The 21,152-nt window shown below is 38.2% G+C and overlaps 1 protein-coding gene across 1 annotated transcript; it reads left to right on the plus strand.

Moving 5' to 3' along the window:
* Positions 1-806: 806 nt before the first annotated feature.
* On the plus strand, positions 807-17,069 carry LOC120762095 (ATPase family AAA domain-containing protein 2-like). Its single transcript, XM_040084134.1, has 17 exons — positions 807-872; positions 2,333-2,381; positions 2,713-2,811; positions 3,857-3,935; positions 4,676-4,838; positions 5,055-5,170; positions 6,403-6,577; positions 7,174-7,262; positions 7,611-7,770; positions 8,943-9,033; positions 9,465-9,773; positions 11,237-11,327; positions 13,099-13,282; positions 14,830-15,015; positions 16,195-16,330; positions 16,580-16,698; positions 17,043-17,069. The coding sequence occupies exons 1-17, from the start codon at positions 807-809 to the stop codon at positions 17,067-17,069; spliced, it is 2,139 nt and encodes a 712-aa protein (XP_039940068.1).
* Positions 17,070-21,152: the final 4,083 nt, after the last annotated feature.

Genomic DNA, 21,152 nt, shown 5'->3' on the forward strand with positions numbered 1-21,152 from the left:
ACGGCAGAGGGGTTGAAATCAAATGATCTTCAAAGGTTCCCACCAACCCAAACCATTCCATGATTCTGTAATTGTGAAAAGTAGGACTTTTCTCTAGCAGGGTCCCACCAGGACTGGGCGTGGCCACGCTGGAACTTTGGAGAGGGGCTGTTGCTGAGCAACCTCACCGCCTTTCTGTAAACATTCCACTGGAGCTGGCACACAGGGTCCCTCTCTTTTACTCTGCCTGCATGGGTATGTCCTGTCATTATTGTTAAAGTGCCAATTTATATAAAGTGTGGGCTTTAGTACTTTGCAGCTAAGCTCTTGAATCAGAGCTGCTTTTTTTTTTTTTTTAATTAACAAATTCTTGTAGTTGTTTAAGACTTCAGTTCAGAGTATGTCCAGAAGGGTGTACTTGGCAGGTGTTTCATGTGCCAAGAATGTGGGCAAGCTGATGTCTAAACTGGCTAGTAGTGTCCTCATTTTGGGATTGCCTGTTGCACAGTGATCATCAAACCTGAGCTTCTGTTATGTGTGGGCTGGTTCTTGTGCTCCAAAACAATCACTTTATATGTTGTGACTTTCAGTAGATTAAACTTTTCCTCAAAATCAGTTTTCTTGGCATCAGAAGCACCTTCATGTTTAATTACCTTTTCTTTCATGATTAAAATTAATTTTCTAATTCCAGGTCAAGTTAAGATGTGGTGGAAAGTTGGATACAAAATGAAGCAGTCCTAGCGTTTCTGTCTGTGTGTCTGTAACTTCTCTTTGTGAAGCCCACACTGACATAGTTTTCTGAAAGGTTTGCAAAGTGTAACGACGAGATGTTTTTTCTACCATATTTAGTCATAGAAAATCAGCGTAAGACCTTAATTCCAGTTACAAGAAGAGTAAGCAATCTTAAGAGTTGAAGTCGATGGTGTTTATTGCTTCCTTCCAACCCACTCTGTGAGTCTGTGGCCTGAGGAAGGCTGTGAACTAAAAATTACTTAATGCTATCATGCAGAGCAGCCTAAGTGCAATGACAGACTTCCATAATTTCCTTCTGTTATCTTAATATGATCTTCAGAATTCATTTTTTTATTGCTAAATTAGATTTTTTTGTGTGTGTTCAGCAAGAGGGGAAAATAAACCTGAAAATGGTGTATGTTTGCAAATTCTAAACCACTTGTTCCTAAATCTCTCTGTAAAAAAGTAAACTTTTTGACCTAATTTTTAAGTAGTGTTGAAAAACTTGGCTGGAGGTCAATGACTTGCTTTGGGCGAACTGTATTGAAACATCATACTGGTTATGTGTGCTGATTTCAATGAGGTTTTTTTGTACCTGTCTATCTCTGCTCTTACATATCAACTTTGTATCTTAGTACTTCAGAAGCAGTCTTGCAAAAAAGTGGATGACGGGGAGAAGATTTGTAGGGTATTTCACGCAGAGGAATAATTTAGTTGTATTTTTAATTTAGCTCAGCAAACTTCCTCCAAACTAATTTTTTTACTCTCCAATTATAGTTAAATACCTTACAGTCATGTTATAGCTACACTCTAAGGGTGGAGGAAATACCTTCTTCAGAAGATACTCAAAAATAGCAGTGAAATGATGCAATACATGCCAATAAACTATGCTTTCTGAATTGCCTTATGATTTTTGAATGGACTCTGCTTATGAAAAGCCGTTTTAGGGCTTGAGTTTTCACTTCAAATCTTACTAAGAACTGATGTGTTCTTATCTGTGTTTGTTTTTTTCCAGCTTCACCTGTTAGCTCAAGTAGTCCTCTGTTGTGAGAGGAACTTGTGTTAAAATGATATTCAGTAGCCATATTCCCTCTTAGTTTTCCTCTATTAAGTTAGTCCACTGTCCTTTTGAATGACAGGTGCTTTGTTTTTTGTACATCTTCATAGCCTGATTTGATAGGTCTTTTTTTTGTTTGTTTAGATCTGAATTCCTTTATGTTTTCTTTGGTTTGTTTGTTTGTTTGTTTTTTAATGAAACCAGAATTTTCCATAGTACTTTGTTTATCATCTCCCAAATGCCAGGATGATTTTTTTTGTCTGCTAGGGATTGCTTTGTCCTATGTTCTGCTATACTCTTGGATTATCTACCGGGATTAATTGATGCACTCTTTTTTGCATCTGGTGAAGTGTTTAACTATCACCCGTACTAAGCATATTTTAGAGCAGAAACACTTGTTATTAATCTTGGGTACCAGAGAGATGCTCCCATTCTCTCCTCCTATGCCTAGTTTATCTATTGTGTGTATGGAGTGCCTTGATAATGTAACTCTATAAGTACCAAATAGGCCCACAGGGGGTTTTTGCATATTTCTGACTAATCTTTCTTGTTTCTCTTAATTAGGAAAGCCTAAATATGGGAAGAACTAACAATGAAAAACCTGATGATCCAGGTAGCATTTCAGGCTATTTCTGCTTTAAATTTTCTTGACTACACTCTAACCAAAAGACATATCTTTAACAATTGAAACGGGCTGAACTACTTGTTGTTTTTAATCTGTTAAAGAATTTATGTTGCTATTGCTATCACAAGCTGTAAGCTCTAGGGCTGTACTGTAGTGAGCTCAGAACAGGTATTCAGTGGAAAAACAATAAATCCATGTTTTTCCAAAATGCTTACAAGATAAAAGGTTGTGGACAGGTGGGAATATGTCATGCAGTGTGTTTTGAATACATCACATTTGCAACAGTACTTACACAACTTAACATTGTGTTGATGTGCAGTGTTTTCACCAGAAAGAAATGAAGGGAAAGAAGGTGATGGCCTGCGTCGCTCCTTCCGGCAGAGGAAAGCAGTTGAGCGCTATGAATCTCCATTGGAAAGTAGGTGTGCTGGGCTGACCTCGGCTGCATGCCTGTGCTCACCAAGCTGCTCTACCAATCCCAGCTGAATTGGGGAGAGAAAATAAGATGGAAGACAACTTGTAGGTTAAGGCAGTTCACCAAAGCAAAATAAAAAGATTGTGCACAAACAAAAAACAAGATTTTGTTTTCTACTTCCCATCAGCAAGTGATGTCTGACCACTTTCCAGGAAGCAGGACTTCAGCACATGTAGCAATTGCTCCAGAAGGCAAACATTTTAAATAACAAATGCCCCACCTTCCTTTTACTTTTCTTAACTTTTTAACTAAGCTGATGTCATATGGTATGGAAAATCCCTTTGGTTAATTTGGGTCAGCTATCCCAGTTGTGTCCCCTCCCAGGCTCTTCCCAGCAATCTGCTTGGGAGTGGAATGTTGGGGAGACAGCGCTGAAGCTGTACCAGCAATGCTCAGCAATAGCCAAAACACTGGTGTGCTATCAACACCTTTCCAGCTACCAAGGCATGGCACAGCACTGTGAGGGCTGCTGTGGGGAAAATCAACTCCATCCCAGCCAGACCCAATACAGTATGTTATACTTTATATTATACAGTGTCTCTTGAGAGCTGCTTTCTTGCATGAAAGTGGGGGGTTGTTGGTTTAGGGTGGATTTTTAAATGAAAATACATATACAGAACTTCTCTTTATGTTTCTTACTTCATTCTGCCAGTAAATTTCATTGAATGCATATATCCTGTGAGCAATCTATTTTTTTCTTGCCATTTGGCATCCTTATTTTCAGTTTAAAAAATTACCTATCTACCCTTAAAAGAATAGCAATTTAAGAGACTTAATAATCTTACTCTTGTGGTTTTCAATTTTTCTTAAATATCAGGTATGTGTCTTTTTACTTCTATTGTGAACTGATTAAACCACCCAACATCCTTTCCTTGAGACTTTTCCTGGACTTAGAGATAGATAATACTTGTCCCATCTTCTGCCTTTGACTATCCTGGTTTCTCTCAAACTTGTTTGTAACAAATTCTAAATTCTTTGCTTTCAACAGATCTAAGAAAACGTAAACGAAGGTCTTCCAAATGTACTTCACCTGTCAAAGAGAAAGATTCATGCAAAAAACTTAAAAGGTTGGCGTATAGCTTGTGATAGTTCTCCTTTATAAAAGTGTTGTTGGTCATATGACTGAATAATGCTTTCTAGGTTTTTTGGACTGGTGGTAATCAGAGATTAATAAAATTGCAGATTATTGCTGTGCTAGTCTGAGGGTATAAGGGAAATAAACACTACAGGGAGGCCATCCTTTTTACTAGCCATTAGATTTTATTGGAAAATGCTGTATTTTTGGTCACTGATAAGGTGATGATGAGAGTTGTGGCTGAGATTGTGTAACTGAAATTAATTTTTCTGGAATGGGAGACATTATGTCCCTCTCAAAATCTTAGACTTGAAAGGTGTACAAATTAAGATTTAAGACTTAATTTTGAAGGGTACAATTTATTAAAACGGAAGACAACTTACAGGGAGAGCCAATATGGAAGTTTCAATGGATTTTTTTATTCAATCACCCAAGAGAGTTCATGTTTCTTTATGAAGCTATCCTTAAACAAGAAAAATGCCTAATGAAATTCTAAATTTTAAGTTGCAATAGTCACACTTGCAAGTGCTAAGAGTTTTTAAAATAATTAAAGTTTCCCTTATTTACTCATGGCCATTAAATGTAAAACAGTTGGATTTAATAACTATTTAGGAACCTTATGCTTGTTTATAAGGTCTTTTGGATTCACTTGCTATCATTAAAAAATCAAAAATCATCTAACTGCATAATAAATTAGAAAGCACTTTTTTCTCTCTCCTTAATTCAAATTAGGTCTCTTTCGGCCAACTCTAAGAAAGATGACATAAAGGGAGTCCCAAATGATCACAGGAAAACTGAAGCAACTCGGAAAGGCAACTTAAGTGAAGTTCATAAAGATCACATAATAATTGGAGCAAGTCTGGCTGGTGTGGAGCAAATGCAAATAGATGGTTCAGTAAGTATTTTTGCTTCATCGTGTCAGTGAGACATTTGCAGTATTTATGAAAGCTTCCAGTAATGGGCCATCTACCGCTCCCTTGAGTTACAGTTTTCTCTGAAGCAATTTGCAAATTGCCACTAACATTTTCTTTGTGCAGACATCTAATTTGTGATGGAACCTTATAGAGGTTGCAGCTTTCTTTAACATGTGTTCTGTTGATTTCATCTTTAGGCACAATTTCATTGTGTAGGTGGTCTATCTGACCACATTTCAGCTTTAAAAGAGATGGTCATTTTGCCGTTGCTTTATCCTGATGTCTTTGAGATATTGAAATTTAAACCTCCAAGGTAAGAGACACCATTTAAAACTATAAGTTCTTAACTCAATTATTTTCACGAGAATATTCAGCTGAGGTATCAACATGTTTCCATGCTTCAAAACTTTCAGCAGTATTTATGTTTCTTTTTAGCACGAATAAAAAGTAATTTTTTAAAAAAGGATAGAATACAGCACATATGTAGGTGCAGAGATTTACTGTGTGGCAAGACTATCCTTTAAAAGTGTCTTGCCTTTAAAAGGTGGAGTTGGAGATTTTTTTCTTTAGAGTCCTTCATGCAAGTGGACTTGATTAGTTTGTGAGCAGGAAGGAATTATCTGCTGGTAGTTAACTGTAGTTTGTTTTGTGGAAGTCCATTTGTGTCTTACCCCAACCCTTTTTTTCCCCCAAGTATTTTCAGGTATTAGTTTTACAACTGATGGAACTTGCAGCTAGAAGTTTGCAATGTGTTTTGTGCCAGAGCTGAAATAAGAATCTGTTCCCTTCTTACCCAGCTAAGCGAGTTCTGTGTTTTGAAATGAGGTTGCTAGAGATTCATTAGCTTTATATTTCCTTGGTCATGGTATATTGAAATAGGACTTTAAATTCTTTGCTTCCGGTGAATTTAAAAGTATTACAAACATTGAAAAGAAAATCAGTGATTTGCTTCTTTGTTCGTTGAAATTCTTTTTGAAGCAGCAGTGCATTGGCTCCTCTAGTTGATGGAAATACAGAAATGCAGAATGCCTTCCCCTTTTTAGACTACTTCCTCTTCCTTGATCACCAGCAAAAGGCGACCAAATCCAGTGACTTAAAGCTTTTTAAGGGAGAATGAAATGCTTTATTCTCAAAACCTGACTTTTGTGAAGACAAGAATGAACATGCAGTTTATCACTGAAAAATGAACTGATGATTCCTAAGTTAGCCCAGTCTCAGATTCTGCATTTTGGAATTTTGCTCTTGTTTTGCTCCACTCTACTGTAACCATCTCTATTGTTTTTTCAGAACTGGCTTGCTACTATCTTTTCTCAAGATTTTGTACATCTGCATTATTCTCTTTATTCATTTTGTTTGCTGCCTCGCAGAATGTGTAGGAATGCTTTTGACTTTTCTCACACTTCAGCTGTTACTATCTTATCCATGAAGTGTTCAGCTTATGAGAGCAGAGTTGTGTGTTTTGGGGATGGGGGTTGTAATAGATACTCTTCCATGATGTTTTTTCTTATGTGAATTTTTAAAAAATTTCTTTCTTTTAAATTGTAGAGGCTGTTTATTCTATGGTCCACCAGGGACTGGAAAGACCCTGGTTGCTCGTGCACTTGCTAACGAATGTAGTAGAGGTGACAGGAAAGTGACATTTTTTATGAGAAGTGCTGCTGACTGCATGAGTAAATGGGTAGGAGAATCTGAACGACAGCTTCGTTTAGTATTTGAGCAGGTAAGGTTGAAACATGACTTGTGTTCTGTTGGAATTGTAACTAACTTTTTGTGGTCAAGAACTCACTCTTTTTCATGATTTGTAATCTCCTTCCACTGAAATGGGATTATCAATGTTCCCTTTTTCAGTGAAGTCTCTTGAGATGTATTGAAAAGATTAGTAAAGCAAACAAGAAAATCAACACCACCACCGCCCTCGAAAAAATCCTCCACCATACACACAACTCAATCACAAAAAAGGTCTCAAGAAGCAAGAGATGGTAGCTTTAGCTGAGAGGGAAACAGATGCAGGGTGTAAACACGTTCATTTAAATTAGTAATGGAAGGTCACTTCCAGTAACTTTGAGTCCTGTCTCTGTTGTCATGGTTGCCAAATAGCAGTAAAAACTACTGGTATGATTTTTTCTTTCCTGTCACCCAGTCTCAGTGGGTTGAAAGCTACTGTTTTCTGTTGACAGGCTGCTGTTTCACATTAGGTTAATTAGTAGAGATCCCTGATGAAAAATCTAGCCTTCCCAACCATAGTGTCTTTCATGCATTTTCTCTTTCAAGTAGTACTGTTTTCCTGATGTTAGTGTTCCTGTGTTTTCTTTGTAGGCCTACCAGATGCGACCTTCAATTATTTTCTTTGATGAGATCGATGCTCTTGCTCCTGTACGGTCCAGCAAACAAGACCAGGTTCATAGGTAGGACATGTTTTGTATCTACGTAGAAGGTGCTTGATCTTTGTGGAAAGAAGACCGCAACCTATTTATCTTGATGTGACGCTTTCATTTAAGCTGAAAAATAGTAATTCAGTGCTAGTGAATTTCAGATGATTTTTAAACAATAATTGGAAATAATTCACTAAGCTTGATATCAGTACAAGGTCTGTGTTACCTTATCTGTATTTTTCTATGTCTTAAAATAATTATTTCTCTGATGAGTATCTTGCCAATAAAAACTTGTCCTTTTTGAAGGATCAGTGAAGAAGGTTATGTGGGACTGAAGAAAATTTACTAAACCGGTGAATGAAAAGTATATTTTTCTGTTAGCTCTGTTGTGGGGACACTTCTGACACTTATGGATGGCTTAGCCAGCAGAGGAGAGGTTGTGGTAATAGGAGCCACCAACAGACTGGATTCTATAGATCCTGCTTTGCGAAGACCTGGGCGCTTTGAACGAGAATTCCGCTTCAACTTGCCAAACAAAGAGGTCAGAACTTCAAACCAACCTTATGTGCTGAAGGATGTCTTTATAACAAACCCATGTAACAAGGCAGCATCGTGGAGCAGTGCAAGTCTCCATCTGTAGTGTACAGCTTGGACACAAGAGGGATACCTGGAGATATTCATTGTACTGTGAAAGGCAAACCTGGTACTGAATATATATATAGGAGTAGGATGATGTCAACAAATAGTTGCTTCTCTCTTGGGCAAAGATATGAAGTACACTGTGCAGGTGAAGCACTTTAAGTTCAATGGCAATAGCTAAGCAAAGAAGAAATCTCTTTTATAGCAACTAAAATATTGGGGTGGGGACAGTTGGGAGAGAGATGGTGCGCAAAACTGTAACCCTGCTTTTGTGTTTTCTCTCTGACTATCACTGATATTTCTTCACACTTTTTGGAGCAAAGATAAAAGGCTAATTGGATTGAAGGCTAGTAAAAATGCATGAAACAGTGCATTTAGCACAAACATTTGTATCCAGTACTTATCTGCTCTCAGGAACAAGAGAACAAGGTGCCATGAAACAGATCTAATACACAATTCCCTGCTGTGGAAGAATTCTAGAAGTGAGCCATAATTTATCTGTATATGAGGAGATACTTCACTGAAAGTCTTGCTAGGATCAGAGATGAGAATGGGCGATATTTGACATTTTCTGGATGAGTGACAGTAGTTTGAGTCATAGTTTTTGTTCTTGGTAGCAACTGTAGCAATTTTAAATGGACTAGGACTGTTTTCTTTGAATGAACTGGCAGAAGAGCAAATTTGATGAACTACTGAAACTCTCACTGTAATTTTGCTAAATTTGAGACAATTTTATTTGAATGCAAAATGTCAATTTGCAGACGAGGCTTTAACTACAATTTGTTCTTCAAAATCATTAGGTCACACACTTATAAACTCACTTTTTATGGAAGATGCACCTGCCTTTTATTTCACTGCATCCCCCACAACAGCTTGATGTAAAAATTTAAGAACTATTAAATTTCCTGCTTGAAGAAGCAGTGAGTGTATTAATAACTATGTTTAAAATACTTAGGAGTGTAGCAGACAAGGAAAGTATTTGTACTAGTGTGAGAGGTTTGGGGGTTTTGTGTTGTGGTTGTTTTCTTAGGAGAAAACGTAAGGCAAACTAAACTACAACCATTTTGTTTCTAGGCAAGATTAGAAATTTTCAAAATTCACACACGAGACTGGACCCTGAAGCCATCAGACAACTTACTTGAAGACTTGGCTGAGAAATGTATTGGTGAGTTTGGAAGGAGTGTGGGTCCTTTTCCCCTGGGCAGTGTTCAACCACTCTGCCCTCAGCCTGTAGTGCTGCATGGGAAGCCTGTGACTGAAGTTCGGGAGCTGGCACCTCGCTTTCTTGAACCTCATACCCATTGATCCAGCCTGTCCAGATCCAGTCCTGAAGAGCCTTCTTACTCTCCAGCAGATCAACACTCCCAGCCAATGCAGAGTTGTCCACAATCTTACTGAGGATATACTCAATACCCTCATCCACGCCATTGATAAAGATATTACAAAGGATTGAACTCAGTTCTGAGCCTTGGGGAACACCACTAGTGAATCCTCTGCCAACTGGATGTAGCATCGTTCACCAACACTCTTGGCTCGGCCATACAGACAGTTTTTATATATGTTGATGTAACATTTGGTTCTTGTTTTGTTTGTCAGGATTCTGTGGTGCTGATATTAAAGCCTTATGTGCTGATGCTGGGCTCTGTGCTTTGCGCCGCCGCTATCCGCAGATACATGAGAGTGACAAAAGACTGAAGATAGATGCCAGATCAATTAAAGTAACAGCAAAGGATTTTGCCATGGCCATGCAGAAGATTGTTCCAGCATCACAGAGAGCTGGGGCTTCATCTGGGAGAGCACTACCACCTATTTCAAAGCCGCTGTTAGAAAACACCTTGGAAAGAATTTTACAAGCCTTGCAGAGAACATTCCCCCATGCAAAGCTTGCACTGAAGAAGAACGAAGGTATTACAATAACATCTATTTGTTTAAAATCCTGCCAAAGCAAAACCTTCTGATTTCTGCAGCCAACATACACAAACTTCTCAGCTCTAATGACGGTGCTATTTTATACTTTGCACGTGCAGAGTGGGAGCTGTGCATGACTCACAACATGGGAGTGGAGAACTCTGGGTTCTCTACGGGAGCCCCCTGTTATTTTGACAGCAGCTCACATTCTGTTAATCATTTCAGAGATGGATCTAAGATTTCACATATAAGGCACTTCTTTCCAAACTGTAGAATCATAGAATGATTTGCATTGGAAGGGACCTTCAAGGTGATCTAATTCCAACCCCATTGCCTTGGACAGGGACACCTTCCACTAGAGCTCCATCCAGCCTGGCTTTGAACACTTCCAAGAATTGGGAATCTACGACTTCTCTGGGCAACCTGTTTCAATGTTTCACCACTCTCCTAGTAAAGAATTTTTTTCCTGATATACAATCTCAACTTACTCTCTTTCAGTCTGAACCCGTTCCCCCTGTGCTCCTATTACATGCTCTTGTAAGGAGTCCCTCTCCATCTTTCCCGTAGATTTTCTTCAGGTTCTGGAAAGCCAAAAGTAGGTCATGCTGAAGCCTTTTCTTTTCCAGGCTAAACAAACCAAATTTTCCCAGCCTTTCCTCATAGCAGAGGCGCTCCCATCCCTCTCATCATCTTGGTGGCCCTTCTGTGGACTTGCTCCAACAGGTCAATGTCCTTCCAGTGCTGGGACCCCAGAACTGGATTCAGCACTGCAGGTGGGGTCTCACCAGAGCAGAGCAGAGGGGCAGAATCTCCTCCTTTGGCCTGCTACCCACGCTGCTTTGGATGCCGCCCCAGATACAATTGAGGTACTTTCTCAGTTGCAAGAGCACTCAGAAATTGCTGGGTCATGTCCAGCCTCTCATCCACCAGCAACCCTAAGTCATTCTTGTCAGGGCTTCTCTTGATCTTTTCATTCCCAGCTTGTGTTGATACTGGGGGTTGCCCCGACCCAGATGCAGCACCTTGAACTTGGACCTGTTGAACCTCATGAGATTACCATTGTCCCAGTTACTGACCTTGTCCAGGTCCCTCTGGATGGCATCCCATCCTTTAGGTGTGTCAACTGGACTGCTCAGCTTGGTGTCATCAGCAAATTTACTGAGGTTTCACTCAATTCCTTCATATATGTCAGTGATGAAGATATTAAATAACACTTGTCCCAGTAAGGACCCATGAGAGTTAATACCTGATGCAAATCGTAAGACATAGGACAGCTTTGTATAGACTCATGCAATCTCTGACCTGTGGTAGGGTGTACTCTTCAGATAATAGCATTCACATAACAAAATGCAAGAGAAATGGTTTCCAGCACTGATTTCAAAAGCATATTAAAGCAAGAGTGAGAGATGAACTACTCAGTAAAGATAACAAATGTTTCTTCTCTTTAAATCCTATTTTAGGGAATGATGGGATTGACAGTGATGATGACTCACCATCAATCTCTGAAAAGAGGCCTTACAGCAAAAGGGCAGAATTCCACACTTTTAGTAGGTATGTTTGTTCTCTTTATGGTTGCATTTTTGAAATGGCTGCATCTGTAAAATGTTATGTAAATATGTGAAGGCTGCTAGATGAAGAGGTTGAGCATGTGTTACCTGGACACGCAAAGCAATCACACGTAGACGAGAAATTTCGCAGGGCAGAGAGGTTCCTCTGTCCCAGCTCAAGGCTGAGTCAGGGCTGAGAGAGCCTCCTTGTTTATTTCTTACTTCTTATACATTTGTGGGTCTGGCTAAAGATTGGCTTCTGGGGTTAAACACCCCTCAGCTTCAGTGGCTAGACCAACTGTTAGTTACAATTGTTTTCAGGTTAGAAATATGCAAACAAAGGACAGAGAATGAAAAACAAAGGATTTGTTTAGGTTACATCTGTGAGAAAACGGTAGAAACTGCTTCTAATATTGTACAGTAGCTAAAAGGTCTGACTCCATTTTATGAAAATTCAAAAGGCTTTAAAAAACTCAGAAAAACCAGGGTAACAAGCGTGCATATGGGGGTGATCAATATTTGCAAGAATTCAGCTGTGAAGGTCCAACTACATACTAGATCTAACTGTTCTGACTACATTGCCCCCTAACCCGTCAAACTGATTGGCCCAGCCTTCTTTTACTAAGTCAGACGGGTTCACAGACCATTAAAACATGTTGGTTTAATCCACAGTATTCCTTCAAAGACTCAAGACCCAAAAAATGCTCATTGTGTCCTTTTAGCTTAGAAAACCTCTATGGATTTATGTAGCCATCTTTTACCATTCTACATTCCTAGATGGCTGAACCAGTAGCAAGTTATGTATCAGAAACAAAATCAAGAAGTGGTTTGTTAAATCATTGTGAGAAAAATTTAAATGTCTGCATTTTTTTCCTTTACCCTACTGTTTTTTTTGTTATCTTTTGACATTTTAATTATGGAAGTCACGTAGTCCAATAATTTTAAAAATAGATGATTGTCAGATATTTTTCTCCCTTCCTATGGCTGTGCTGCCTAGAATACATGACTCGCTGAGCTTGGTTACGTCTCTAGGATCTTTGACTTCAGCAAGTAAAGGCACAATAGTAAAGTGGTGGGAAAATTCACAAACCTCTTCACAAGTGTATTTCATGTATGTAAATCAAGCTGACTAGGAAATTAATGCACAAGTCAAAAATGAAACCACCAGAATGAATGAATAAAATAAATATAAATCCTATACATAATTAGTATAGTGCTGTAATTTAAGCAGTCTGGTCATGTTCTTCTTCAGATACACTAATGTGTTTCAGTATGTACATTACCTTTTTTCCTAGAAATATGGGCTTGCCCCTTTCTTCCCAACATCTCCAGGAACTGTGTCCAAATTTTAGCTAAATTTGATACGTGTAGAGATCTCACTTAAAACCAAGACAAGCTGAAATTGATTGTTTATGAAGAGACCCAGACTGGTTTGTGCTGTGAGAGTTGTTATTCTGCTCCGTATCAGGTGTATTTGTGTGTATTTGCCTGGACAGTCCCCCTGTGAGATTTAAGAACTGTTACATAACCCAGCCAAAGAAATAGCAGACGTACTGCAGACTGACAGGATATTTAGCAGAGGAGTGATACCAGTTTTTGAGAAAATAAATTTCAATAAATAGACTGGTCTTCTTGATCACAGAATCATAGAACAGCTTATTATTTAGTAGAACATGGAGCATATTTAGGAAAAAAAAAAAAAGTATGGGAAAAAGATTTAACATCTGTGTACCTCTTCATCACTCTTTTTTAAACTTGTTTTCTTCTTATTGTAGAAATCTTTCTTGCCAGCCAACGTCTTTCAGGCCACGGTTCTTACTAGTTGGAGAGCCAGGATGTGGGCCGGCTTTTGATTTGGCACCTGCCATATTACACGCCCTGGAAAAGTTTCCAGCCTATACACTAGATTTAACAAACTTGTTTGTTAGCACCACATCACAGGAAGGAACATGTTCACAGGTATCTATTTTTTTGTTGATCTCACAGGATTCTTGAACTGTATATAAACAAGTGAAATGAGCACAACTCACTGATAATGGAGTTGTCCTGGTTTGAATTTGCTGTTATGTTTACTTTTGTCTGAAATTTCACTTTTCTTGTAGATGGAATGATGCTGAATAAGGACATTTGTACATAGCTATGTTTCATTTCTATTTGAAATGAAAGAGGCAGGATGTTGCTAGCAGCTCGGGATGATGGGAGGTGCTGCTACTAAGCCCCTCTTTGTGTCAAGGAATCCTGCTGGTCTTGATGGGATCCAGGAAGTTGTTTTTGTTTCTTCTTAAATCTCTGTGCTCCCAGTAGCTGGCTCTGCATCAGCCTGATGGCATCAATGCACTTTTTGTAATATTTTTATTGTATTTGTAGGAAGCTAAAATTTTTGTGCAAATAATTTTTATATATAGATATAGATATACAGTTTGTTCTGCTGCAATGAAATGCAATGAAAGAGTTGCAATTCATGGAATGCTGAAATGTGTAAATGGATGCATGTTCCTTAACCAGAAAAATAAATATAAGTAGATTACTGCAGTTTTGATTTTCTACCTTTAGGCAGAAAACAAATTTCATTACTTGGTATTACTGTATTAAAATCTTTTGAACTTTATTAGCAGCATTTTAGAGCTGTACAAGTAAGACACATCATGTGACTGGATACTTGTTTGCCACACAGGAGGAACAATTTTCTTTTTGCTATGTCATGGCTGCTCCTATGACTATATAAATACCCTGTCTACTGCATGGATATACCACACATTTTCTATCTTGTGGCGGGATCTCCCTGCACATTGTAACTCTGAAATGGTGCATGGAGAAATTTGCCACAGGACAGGACTGTTGCCATTTCTCTGATGCAGTAGATTCATGTTCTCTTCTGTGATTGAAGGGCCATCTGTAGGCCGTGGTTTGTGGTCTTTCAAAGCACATAATCTGGTGAGATGGATACTTTGATAATGAAAGGAATGAGAGGCTCTGAGTGATTTAGCTCTTGAGGCAGGCTAAGGACTGGTCACCTCTTATAAAATGTGCTTGAAATTATGATTTGTGACCAGGCTTCTTTTACTCTGGTAGCCCTCATCTTTTCTCATAGGCCTTTGTTCAGTCTGTGCTCCAGTCTAGTGTGGGTATGGGCCCACACTGAAGTGGAAATGGTGCAGTCACAGTTGTGTAGCAATTTCTTCAGGCTAGCATGCTTAGCTGAAGGGTTAGTCGATTTTTCAGGCACATCATCACATCATCTGAGTTTTGAGGCTCTTTAGGAGTTACCTTACCCCTAAGTAGCTTTGAAATCCAATTCAGTTCTGTTTCTGTCTGTATAGCAATGTTTATGTTTGAGTCAAAGTGAAAATGCTACCTTATTTTTGAGGAGTTGTTCATTTATTTGTTTGTCTAGATGTCTTGGCTTTATGCACTCTTATTTCACGAGATAGTCTGACTGATATGTAGTTACTTAGCAGCCTGTTCTACATGATGTAGTTTTCTTATCCAAGCTTTCATTTCACCAGTTGATACAAGAAGCTCAAAGAACAGCACCAAGTATCATTTATATCCCACAAATCCCTTCGTGGTGGGAAGCTGCTGGACCTACACTGAAAGCTGGTTTTACAGGACTACTGAATAGCATTCCATATTTTGCTCCAGTTTTGCTCCTTGCAACATCTGATGTGCCACATGAAGATCTCCCTGAAGAGGTATTTCTGTCAATACTTTTCTTTGTTACTCAGTTTCTTGTTGATTTACAACTCCTTGAAACGTTGGAGTACATGCTGCTCTTAAGAGATTTATGTTGTTATTACTCAGGCACCAGAACCCTGTCTCTTAAAATTTGTTTAGACAAAACAATGCTGAAAGCACTTGTCGAAAGTGTTTTCTGAGTAAAGAGATTGACTTTGACCCAGCTTTTTCTCCCTTCTCTCACACTTGTGCTTACTAGACAGACACATAGATACACTTCAGACAACTAGTTCCATAGCTTCAAGATGGTTTGTGATGTGTGCTTAGTGAAGAATACACAGTGCTTGGAAGGTAGCTGGGAAAAAGACTGCTTTTCTGAAAACATTTTTACTGAAAAAGTACTGTGGTCACACTTGGTGATAAAGTGTAATTTCTACATTAAACTATTTCACAAAAAAATCAATTTCTTTCTTCATCCAGGTGGAAACTTGACAAATTAAAAAGCTAGGGACTAACTTCTGTTTAAGCAACTTGGAAATCAATTTTTAGTTGTATTTCTTAACAAAATTAATTAAGAACACTTCTTGAATCTGAGGACATTCATTAAAGGAAGGTGTTTAAAATATTAATATGCTGCTCTGATTATTTCGTCTAAGTAACAGAAGTTTTTATAAAATTAGTAAGTGCCTTCTAAAATTAAAAACAAAAAAACCCAAACCAAACCAAACAAAAAAAAACACACACAAAAAAAAACCAAAAACAAAACAAAACAAAAAAAAAAAAAAAAAAAAAAACCAAAACCCAAAAAAACCCACAAAAAACCAGCAACTCACATTATCAAAAAGTTGGCACTTGTCTGCTGAGCCCTGCCTCTTCCCTCTATAGCTGTCATAAATATTCAAGCTAAAGGACATCAAGCTGGATAAATGTACAATAAGCAGTATTTGGGGTGGTGAATGTCAGCCCATTCTGATTGCTTTATCATACTTTTTTTCATGGATTAAACCCTAGAAGGTTAATTAGAGAAAATATTTCAGTCTGCAGTGCTATGAAAATCTGAGGCCAAGAAGTTAACTTTTAATAGTTTATCTAGATGACTATTCAGTGCAATTTAGAAATGCATTCATCTGTTTGGAATAGAAAATAAAAATTTTTGTGGCCTTATATCTGAAATTGCTTTTCTTCTCATGGTCTAGATAAAAGCATTGTTTAATACCAATCATGGAGAAGTTTTCAATATCCCGCGGCCTACCTGTGCTGAAAGAAAAGCGTTTTATGAGAACTTGATTATGAAGCAAGCTGCTGAACCTCCTGCATCAAAAAACAATATTGGTAAGGATATTCTGCATATACAACTTTGTTACTGTAAGTTAACAGCTAATACAGTGCTTGCTTTGGTGATAATTTTCTGTCAATCATTTTTCATGTACTTGCATTTGAGCACCATGAATTGACTCAATTTTTTCTCTGTTATTGTACAGAAATATTAAAAAATTATTATCCTATTTTAGGTACAGGATACTTTGCAGACACTCTATTCCACATTACGAGAAATCCTGACTTAAATTTGTGTCATTCCAGGTTCACAGGTACACCTTCCTGCAAGATGTTCTCAGGTGGATGTGCAACCACAAGTATGGGACAAGAAAGCAATCAAAATTCAAAAACGAGGAGTATTTGTGGATTACTCTGAGCTCAGAGTAAGTTTTAACTTCAATTTTGGTAATACTGAAGTAGGACATTTTCTTTACGATTGTAAATTAAGTCGATTGTTAACCAATGCCAATTCAAACCATTTATGAGAGGGATATATGGCTTGTGAAATAATTCAGCATGTAAGGGACTTTGACAGTTGTTTCTGCAGCTGGTGTTGCTGTATTTTAGAAGACAGAGTTCTCTTCCTAATTTTTAATGTAAAAAGCCTTGTTAAATTTTAAAGTAGCCCAATGAAAACCTTCTAGTAGTGTTAGTTGTTAATGCAGTTTTTATGATGGATTGGGGTAGGGTTGTTTTGTTTTTCCATTTGCATATTTTCATTTATTAGGAACCAGAAAAGGACCTAGATTTTTAGCAGTTATGGCCTTAAGCCTGAAATTAGCAGGTTGACCTAAAACACATCCTGGATAAAATGCTAATACCTGCTTTTCCAAAATTATTTCAAAATCCAGTCTTAGAATTTTACATTCATACAGTTACAGTGTTACAAGGTTTTCCTAGTCCCCTGTAGGAGAGAAGCTGTTATCCTAGGCTATAGCTGGGGAAAGGGTCAAAAGAGGGCCTAGCTGCAGGGGGTAAAAGAGGTTCCTTTGCTTGAACTGGAGAGGGCATAAAAGAAGGACCTGACTTTCAGGGAATATTGCTTGGACGAAAATTCGGGAAATTGCTAGTTGAGGTCCTGGAGTTTGGTCAAAGCAGAAGAGGCCGCTGTTTATCTGTATGAGAAAGGGAGTATTATTTGGTGTTTCTTCTGCATGGGGAGAGTATGACCAGACTGGAATCCCCTCTGATGAAAGGGCTTGTCCACCCAATTTCTATCACATTTTTAAGCTATGACATAATTTGTAGAAGTGAAGCTAGCTTTCTAAGGCTGGTGTCCTAAGGAAGCAAATTTTAGGGGGTTTTGTTGTTCACATCTGCCTGCATATGGAGAGAAACCACACAGGTTTTTCTAGAGTCAGAGTACTAATAGCATGTCCTCCAAAGTTATTTCCAGCTGGAGAAGTGGTATGGTGGAATCCTTATAGATGTTTTCGCTCATATGTATTTTTCCAGCTATGAGGAGAAAGTTACAGTCATGAAACATGTCTTTTTAGAAAACTTGTTTCCTTAACATGAGTGTCTCTGGAACCTGACACTTCTATCAGAGAACCTATTTGGAACTTTCCTGAAGTCAATAAGATGGGTGAGCCTCCGAAATATATCTGTTTGGTTTTGGATGGGATAGGTTTTTTAAATTATTTGTTTGGGTTTGTTAAGTTGGTTTGATTAGTGGCAGTTTCTCTTTGTTTATTTGCTTGGTAAGAGGCACAGAACTTGATGAACAGATAGAAAAGTGTGCAGACACTTATGTGGTAACAATTAGAAGTAGTTTCACTGGGGATGTTGGCCATGTACCTCTGTCATGTCCTATGTGTTGTGTTTGCAGCAGCTCTAAGAACTCTGTAGTTGCACGTTGGGTAGAAGGAAGTTCAGGAGAATACTCCAACCTTGTACTAACTGACCTGAGCAAGGCTGAGTTAATGGCAAGCAGCTGTGAAGAAGTAATATTTTCATTTGGTGTAGCTGCTTTTGTAAGCTATATCTTCACGACCTCACACAACACAGTTACTGAACAGCAGTGGTGCCACTAGATTGTCAGTGTTGCATTTCCACAGATTATCACATCTCCACAACAGAAGGGACTGTGTGACATATTGGTAGTTTGCTACAGGTGGTCATTCTGCTAATTCATCCACTCCTGTGTTGAAAGGTAGGAGCTAACTGGCACATCCAGCTAATGGGTAAAGGTGAGCACCTAAGGAGCTTCTGTTTCCAGCTGGCACAGCTGTATCTGGGAGATCTGTAGACTGGCTTCCAAAGACATATTTTTCAGGCCCCTGTATTGCATTTTTAATGAAACACAACTGTGGCTTTTCGTGGCAGCTACTCTATAATGAAATGGATTGTGTCATTCCCTGCTGTTCTGGAGATAGTTGATTGGCAGTTATGATCACTGGTGTCATAGATTGATGAGTAAGAAAATATTGTATGAACTTTAAACCTTCCTTTTTTCTGAAGTGTGAGAAATTAAATTGTTTTCTCCAGTTAAATCTTGTGAGATATTTAATCAGATCTCCAAAGTGCCACTTTTATTTAAAAATATATGAAAGTAGGACATGCCTTGTCCTATTCTGAATTGCAGTTTCTACTTGTTTTTTTCTTCAGAAAGTGCTGGATGATGTTGTTAGAGCCACTGAGAACGTCAGTATATCGAGCATGGCAAAACTATATTCTGTTCTTAGCATGTGCATTTACCAACAGCGGGAAAATCCAGACAAAACCATATTAGTGGAGGTAAATTTTTTTGTCTTATAACACTTTTTGTCACCTGGTATTATTATTATGTGTGTATGTGTGTGTGTGTGTGTACATTATGCATATGTATATGCTCACAAATATTTATCATTCTTTACTGCCTAGTTGTCTGTGTTACAAGACATTCATTTCAGGCTAGAAGACATCTAGCATCATATTGCAAACCCATTGTTGAATTTGACATAATTGTTGGCAATTTCAGCAGAAAAAGACAATGGGTCCACCTACACAGGCCTCTCAAACCAGTTAATCTATCTGTCACTAGTCCTTCTCCAGAACTTTTCCAGGGTGGAGGGCTGTGAAAGGAGAGCACTTTTCTCAGTCTGCCACTTCCTCTTTCGCCCCTTGAAGGCAGGCACACATAATAACACTTGGATAGCACTCATTCCATTCTTGAAAAGAAAATAAATATGAAATATTACAAGAATTTCAGGCTTTTCTGTAGGTTCACTAGATTTTTTTTTAACTTGGCATGGCACAAGCATCTTTAATATGACATGTGGGGAGCTTTCTGCCTACGATGGTTTGACACTACTGAGTCCAACTCTCTAATCTCTTGCTCTGAGAGAGGATTTCTGAGTTGTTAGAACTCAGGAGAAATCTTCCACAGGCACCCATGGTCCCAGGAAGGCATTCCCAGTATAGAGTTGTTTTAGATATTTTACATATTCAGTCTTCAGCTTCAAGATCCTTGAATCCATTTGTCTTTCAGATGTTTATGCATGAAAACTACATAAAATTCTTTATGCTTCTAAGTCTGCCTTCAAAAAAAGAGGAAGCCTCTTCTCTTTAGCCAAGGAGGCCATTCCTGAAAAATGCACCTTTCTCTCATCTAGCAAAATGATCTATTTTAGCATGAGGAGGGATTTGTTTGTGTTACATCAGGGCTTGAGGGCTCTTGTGACTGGACTTGATTTTTTTGTTCATTTTCTAGGTCTACTTTTAGCTTTAGTTCCAGCTTTCAGTAGTGGCTCTTCAGGAACTGTCTTTTTTTTACTGTTGAAAGCACCTTGATAGAGATCCATTGTTCCTAGAGATAGATCTCTGCAGTTTCTTGGCCTACTCTCTATTTTGGGTGCCTAAGGATGCATTTGAAGCTAGTGGGGCTAGAAAGATGTTGTGATGGTGGTAGCACATATATTGGCTAAATATTACTAACACTGGTATGTATGTACAGATTCTTGATTCTTTTGATGAAGAAGTTATCAGGATTCTCAGGTTTATATTCACATTGACTCCTAATTTGTCTCTTTTTTTTTTATTATTATTTTTCTTATTATTAGGAAATGAAGAAAGAAATTGCAGCCCTCAGCTGGCTGTGATATTTGACTTCAGTATACTTGACATACTCTAATGTTCGTGTATGGCTCCCAAATAGATAAATTACATTTAACTAATTGTAGCAGCTATAGAAAAAAATACTAGAAGAAAGAAGCTAAGTATATAACTGAAACCAAACATAACACTTGGTGAAATGACTAATATAATGCCAGATTATGAGGAACAAAACAAGGCAAATTTATTAAACTAGGCAGTTCCAGTAGTAGATCATGCCCGCTGGGTCAAGAAAGGATCTGTCTGAAGAAGGGAAAGCATCAGCTGAAGAAAAGTGGGCACCAGCTTGAAAGAAGATTAAGCTTGTGGGCTAATTAGCATATGAAGCAAGAGAATCATTCAACCAAGAGAAGATTGAATATTAATTAATAGGAAGACTATGTAATTGGGAGCCAATCAACATTAGTGTCTGCAAAGTTTTGATAGTCAGTATGCTGGCTTTGTGGATTTACCACCTACCACCCTTTTCTACACAGAACTGCAAATAAATCAAATACCTCTACTTTGTGTGGATTGGCCTTTTGCAAACTGGGTGAAAGAACACGTTTCGGGACAACAGTGTTTTCTTTTCAAGAGAAAAGCGTGGAATTCTTCTAAAGTGTATTGATTTGATTCCTGCTGTTGTCTCAAACCTTCCAAACATTTTTTTAATATATAACTGCATCACCTCATGGTTTGCTGGTTTGTTTTATTCTTCCCCTTCCCTGTTTATTTTTCCTGAAATTTATCTTATGAAGATTAATTT

The sequence above is a fragment of the Hirundo rustica genome, chromosome 1 (assembly GCF_015227805.2).
Source record: "Hirundo rustica isolate bHirRus1 chromosome 1, bHirRus1.pri.v3, whole genome shotgun sequence".
Lineage (NCBI taxonomy): Eukaryota > Metazoa > Chordata > Aves > Passeriformes > Hirundinidae > Hirundo > Hirundo rustica.